General features: G+C 54.7%; 1 protein-coding gene across 1 annotated transcript; it reads right to left on the reverse strand.

Annotated features, from left to right (window-relative positions):
* Window positions 1–1,226: 1,226 nt before the first annotated feature.
* SOX21 (SRY-box transcription factor 21) lies at window positions 1,227–4,483 on the reverse strand. The gene has a single exon (XM_033843456.2). The coding sequence runs from the start codon at window positions 3,662–3,664 to the stop codon at window positions 2,834–2,836; it is 831 nt and encodes a 276-aa protein (XP_033699347.1). The 5' UTR covers window positions 3,665–4,483; the 3' UTR covers window positions 1,227–2,833.
* Between the last annotated feature and the right edge of the window lie 1,146 nt (window positions 4,484–5,629).

The following is a 5,629-nucleotide window of genomic DNA, read 5'->3' on the forward strand; positions in this document are numbered from 1 at the left end:
AAAGGGGAGGGGACGGGAGGGGGCGGGGAATCTTCGGCCGGCGGGGCCGAGCTGGAAGGCTCTGGGAGGTGACTAAGATTTAGGACTGGGGTGATTTCCAGCGAGCCGCAGGAAGTTCCGTGTTGAGAAGTGATGGGCTGCTACAAAAGGGAAAGACGAAGCCTTGAAAGGATTTAATTAACCGTGTCAGGGATAATTACCCCTGGACAGTCCAAATTAGTTTTGCATAATCGCTCAGAACCATATGAATTAACTTATAATATTGCAAAGAGCTCGGGGAATAACAGGAGAGGGATCGTTTTAATTAGTGAATCAGGGTCAAACCAGCAGAGCCTATTTTTCACATTTCCAAAACTTTTCATGGTTCTTAAAATATTATTCCGTTGGGGAAAAACAATGACTTTAAAGAGTTGGATCGCTTATAAAGACGTGGAGCTCCAGAGACGGTCTCTGTCGGTAGAGAAACTAGTTTAGGACTAGTTGAGTCTTGTATCTTGAGAATTTCTATCTTGGTGGGGCGAAAATAAAGGTGTCCCTACAGTTAATTTTTTTTCTCTGATATTCTTCCTGGCGCCCTATAATTTCTTTTCTAATATTAAAATCCTTCACGATTTCAAACCTTTCTCCAGTGGAAACTTGTCCAGCCTTGGAAATTCAACCCTCTCCATTAGAATTTGTTATATTTCTATTTTAATGCCACTAGCATGACAGAATAAAGCCTTAAAGAGGCCCAAAGTTGTAAAATGTCGTTAGCAGTGATTATCCTTACAACTAAAATCTTAAGGTGTAAATAAGGAATATGCCAAAGATACACGAACAAATTACACTGATATAAGCGGTGGAGCTCTCCAACTAACAGGATAAAGTGGTCAGGCAACTTTCTCCTCTTAAAATGTTACTGGAAACTAGTGAAATGCTTTAAACGGTCTGGATGTTTTCAATGGGCTCTGTTCTACTGGTTCATGAATGCCTTCCCTGCCCCCCGCCCCCCCCAAGATAATACAACTACTTGGTTTTGTTTTTTTTTTATCTTCTTTCCTATTCACGATTAAAAATGTGATAAATCAGGTTTTTGGCTCTGAATAACAATGGCTTGATTTAGATTTCCTAGTAAATCTATTCAAAAGTGAAACAAAGGCTGCCTTTGGAGGATACCTTACACTTCACCTGGACCAGGCACGTAAGGGCAATTCAGATAAAAATCTTGTTAGGAACTCAACAAGAAATAAAGGATTTTCTCTTTTCCCTGGTTCAGGCTTTATTTAAACTCTTTGTTCAAAAAAAATGAACAGAGTGATAGTCGGATTCTAATTTACAGATATAGCTTAGACGTCTAATATTAAATTAGAAGATCACACAAGAAAACCATTTACACATAAAGGTTAAAACCAATACTTAAACTTTTTAAAACTTTATATTACATAAAGCCAAAATGAAACTAAATACATGTTAGCCAACTTCATTCACAAACATTAGTCAAAATATATACATTTAAAAAGAAAAAAAGCTACAACTGAGGTTCTTTTCTCTAAAATGTGTTTTATCATAATTTGCAAATGAATTGCAGGTGATCTAAAAAATAAGCTAGTTAGGGAGGGAACTCCAAAACACATTTAAACGGTTTGAGTTGGAGAAATGCTAGCTGAAACAGAGAGGCATCTGTCAAAACAATTCTGGTTTTTGTTTTGTTTTGCTAAATAATAAATATATAATTACCACTCAGACAAAAAAAGTCTGATTTAATCTTAGATAAAATTGCGGTTCTGAAATAGTCCCGCAATTTTTAAAAGTTAACTTTGACATTTGTTCAAAATGTTTTAGAGTCTAAAACCGACTCAGATTTAGGGCAACGCAAATAACACATTTTCAGACTTAATGTTTTCAAGGACATATACACATTTACAATCTTAAAGTGAAACTCAAGTCATAAGGGGAAAATAGGAATAATGCCTTTTCTCTTTCTGTGTAAACTGTGTCAAAAATCCAAGCGAGTGGACTCAGGGAGACTTCTAGCGGTTTTTTGTTTGTTTGTTTGTTTTTTAAGGGAGAAAATCCAATTGACAACTTTTCATCTCACACATATTTCTTGTTTGCCGTCCTTGCTCTTGAGAAAGAGCTCTTGCTCTGATTTGCATATGCTATGATAAACAAAAGAAACCGTGATCATCTCACACACAAAAGGCCAGATTCGAGCCGGTCACTGGTCAAGAATGGATCCGGCCTGGGGGTTCTGCTTGAGAGAACAGAGATTTTGCAAAGTTCAAATGGTACAAATAGGGAGCAAGGCTGTTCAGAGCCATCCCGCTCCGAGAAACTAATGACACAGATCAGCTTTTCCCTTGTGCCAACCATTTCAGACCCAACATTTGAACAGAGTGCATGCAACAGCGACCAGGAGAAAAGAATAATAACAATAAAAGAAAGATAATGGGAAACAAAAACAAAACCGACAATAAACTTCCAACAAAGAAAGCTGGAAAGCCCAACATATCAAAAAGTTACTCCTCCACCTCTGTGGGCCATAACGCAACAGGTTCCGAAGTGCAAAGCAAACATCAACTGCTGCGAGATACAACTGCCCTCTTTAAAGTTGTCTGCCGGGGTGCAGGTCTGAAATGACCCTGTGAATTCACACGCACACTCGCCCGCGCACTCGCGCGCTCGGCCACTCGCGCCCCGACTGGCCTCTCTGCCTCTGCCTGGCACCTATACATCTTATGTACATACAAACCGGGGCCCCCGTCGCGGGAGGGCGCTCGGGGAGGCCGCAGAGCTCGTACCTATACATATGTACACGTGTGCACACCGGTCCTCGCGAGGCGGCCCCGCGGGGTCATAGCGCGGCGGCGTAGGCCGCGGGGTAGGGGTCCAGTTGAGGCTTGCCCATGCCGGGCAGTAGGATGTAGGCGAGCGGCGGCTGCAACCCGGGGCTGGGCCACGCGCTGCAGTTGCACGGGATCATATAGCCCGGGTTGCCCGGGCTGGGGTGCGAGTGCGTGTGCCCCCCGGCGGCCGCGGCCGCTGCTGCAGCCGCCGCCGCCGCGCCGTGGAAGGCGCCCGCGCCCGCGGTCGGGTAGCCCAGCGACGACGCGTACGGGAGGCCGGACGAGGAGGACGAGATCTCTGCCATCTTGGAGCCCAGGTCGAGCAGCGAGTAGGGGCTGCCGGCGGCGGCAGCGGCGGCGGCGGCGGCGGCGGCGGCGGCCGACTGCGGGAAGAAGACGCGGGCGGCAGCCGCGGCGGCGGCGGCGGCCGCCTTCTCGGGGTTGGCGAGCAGCGACTCGGGCACCAGGCCGCCACCCGCGCCCGCGTGCAGCCCGGCGCCCGCCTTGAGTGCCGGGTGCTCGGCGTCGGTCACGCCGCCCAGGCCGTACGGCACAGGGAAGGCGAACTTGTCCTTCTTGAGCAGCGTCTTGGGCTTGCGCCTCGGCCGGTACTTGTAGTCTGGGTGCTCCTTCATGTGCATGGCGCGCAGGCGCTTCGCCTCGTCGATGAACGGCCGCTTCTCCGATTCGGTGAGCAGCTTCCACTCGGCGCCCAGGCGCTTGCTGATCTCCGAGTTGTGCATCTTGGGGTTCTCCTGGGCCATCTTGCGCCGCTGAGCCCGCGACCAGACCATGAAGGCATTCATGGGCCGCTTGACGTGGTCCACCGGCTTGGACATGCTCTCGCCGTGCCGCGGCTGCAGCCCGCCGCCGCCGCCGCCCGCGCCGTCGCTGTCGGCCCGGAGGAAATCAATGTTGGCCGTCCGCGGGGACCCTATCGGCCCGCCGCGCTCGCCGCGCCCCACTTCGCACCCCGGCGTCGCTCCCGCCCGGGAGGAGGGGGCCGGGGGACCAGCCCCGGGCCGCGCCGCTCCCCTGGCCGCCCTGCTCTCTCCGGCCAGGCGCTCGGGAAAATCCTCTCCGGGGCGCGATAACTTCTCGGCGGTGTCCCCACCCCACGGGGGCAGTCTGCCCTTTGCTTTCTTTTTGTCCTTTCTCTCCAGTTGCGTTCGCTCGCGAACTCCCCGCAGGTAGCCGCCACCGGGCAGCGCTCTCCCCGTCCTCGGTCTTTTCTCTGTTAAAGGCACAGCAGCCGGGAAACTTGCGTCTCGGAGGCTCCACCAGGTTGAGCAGAGGAGTCAGCCGCCGCGCGCTGCCAAGTGCCAAAGGGGGCTCTCGGCGGCTGGAGTGTTTGGGTTCTCCTCGGTGACTTTCTCATTTGACAGTAGCAGATGGGGGTGGGGGGAGGAGGGGAGGTGGCCCCGGAGGAGGAAGAGGAGGGGGGAGACGGAGGAGGGTCCGGGCGCACCAAGGGAACGCAGAGCGCAGCAATGGATATAAATACAAATACTGCAGCACCAGCCGGTCTTCCTCACTCGGGGCAGGCAGGGCGCGCTGACGGGAACCCCCCTAATGAGCTGGGGTTTTGCGGGGGGACCTGCCTCGTGGGTCTTCCTCTCCGGCTGCCGGTCGGGGAAGGAGGTTGGATGAGGCTTGAGCGAGTCTAGGATCTCCGGGCCTCAAAGGAAATCCTCGTGGCTCGCCGAAGCGCCGCGTCTCGCTGTCCCTCGAGCCATGCCGGCTCCGATCGCTCCAAGCCCCTCCTGGCTCTCCGGCCGACTCGGGCTCCCGGAGCGCACCGGGCGTGGAGCGCGGCCCGGCTTCCGGGCAGCGCGGCGGGCCCAGCACCGGCCGCGTCCCCTCCTCGGTCCTCTGGGCCTCCGCCCGGGACTTGCAACTAACTTCGCCCAAGTTTCCTGCGCCGGCACCCCGGCGCCCCTTTCGGCGCGCTCGCTTCGGGGCGTGCGCCCGCGTGTGCTCCGCGCCCGGGGCCCCTCTCTCCTGGCTTCCCCGGCGAGAGCCTAGGGGGCGGAGGTGCGGGGTGGGGGAGGGATTTAAGGAAGACGCGCCATCACCTCAGTTCGCAGGTCCGCGCTGGGGCTGCTCCCGATTCCCGCAGTCCCGCAGCACAGGGGGCCCCTCCGCGGCCCAGGCCGCCAGGCCGCCGCTCCCGAGGCGACAGGCGCCCTGTGCACGGGCTCAGGTGAGTGTCGTTACCTGCGTGTGCACGCGCCCGGAGCCGGCGCTGGGTGTGCATGTCCAGCCGCGGCTGAGTGTGTGTATATCTGGGGCCACGAGGAGGAGGTGGAGCCCAGGACTCCAGGAGGGAGGAGGGCCCCGCGGAGCCTCCTTCCGCTCCCACACCCCCAGGACCGCGAATTAAACAGGATCCCCTCCGCCCCCCTCCCACTCCTCCTCCCACCCCTTTTCACTTGAGAGCAGGTTTAGGCGAGTGGAGAGTCCGGAGCGCGCCGCCGAGTTTGCGCACTGTTTGGCGTTGGCAAGCCCCTAGCGTCATCCCGGCTACCCTGGCCGGCCGGAGCAGCTGTGGGAGCCTCTGCCAGGAGGAAGGAGGCGCGCACGGGGAAGGGAGCCTCACGAGCTTCGGAGGAAGAGGGGACCCACCCTAAAAAACGCTGGAGACTTTTCCTAGCAAGAAAGGGCTCCTTTTCCTTGGAGGTCCAGAGGTTGCTTGCAGCAGATGCTTCCCGAATTTTCTTGCACTGGTGATGCATCCAGTCAGAGATAGTGGAGTGAAAAATAACTGAGGAGGGACCGAGCGTGCTCTTGGCAACCCTTTCGAA

Source organism: Tursiops truncatus, chromosome 18 (genome assembly GCF_011762595.2).
Source record: "Tursiops truncatus isolate mTurTru1 chromosome 18, mTurTru1.mat.Y, whole genome shotgun sequence".
NCBI lineage: Eukaryota > Metazoa > Chordata > Mammalia > Artiodactyla > Delphinidae > Tursiops > Tursiops truncatus.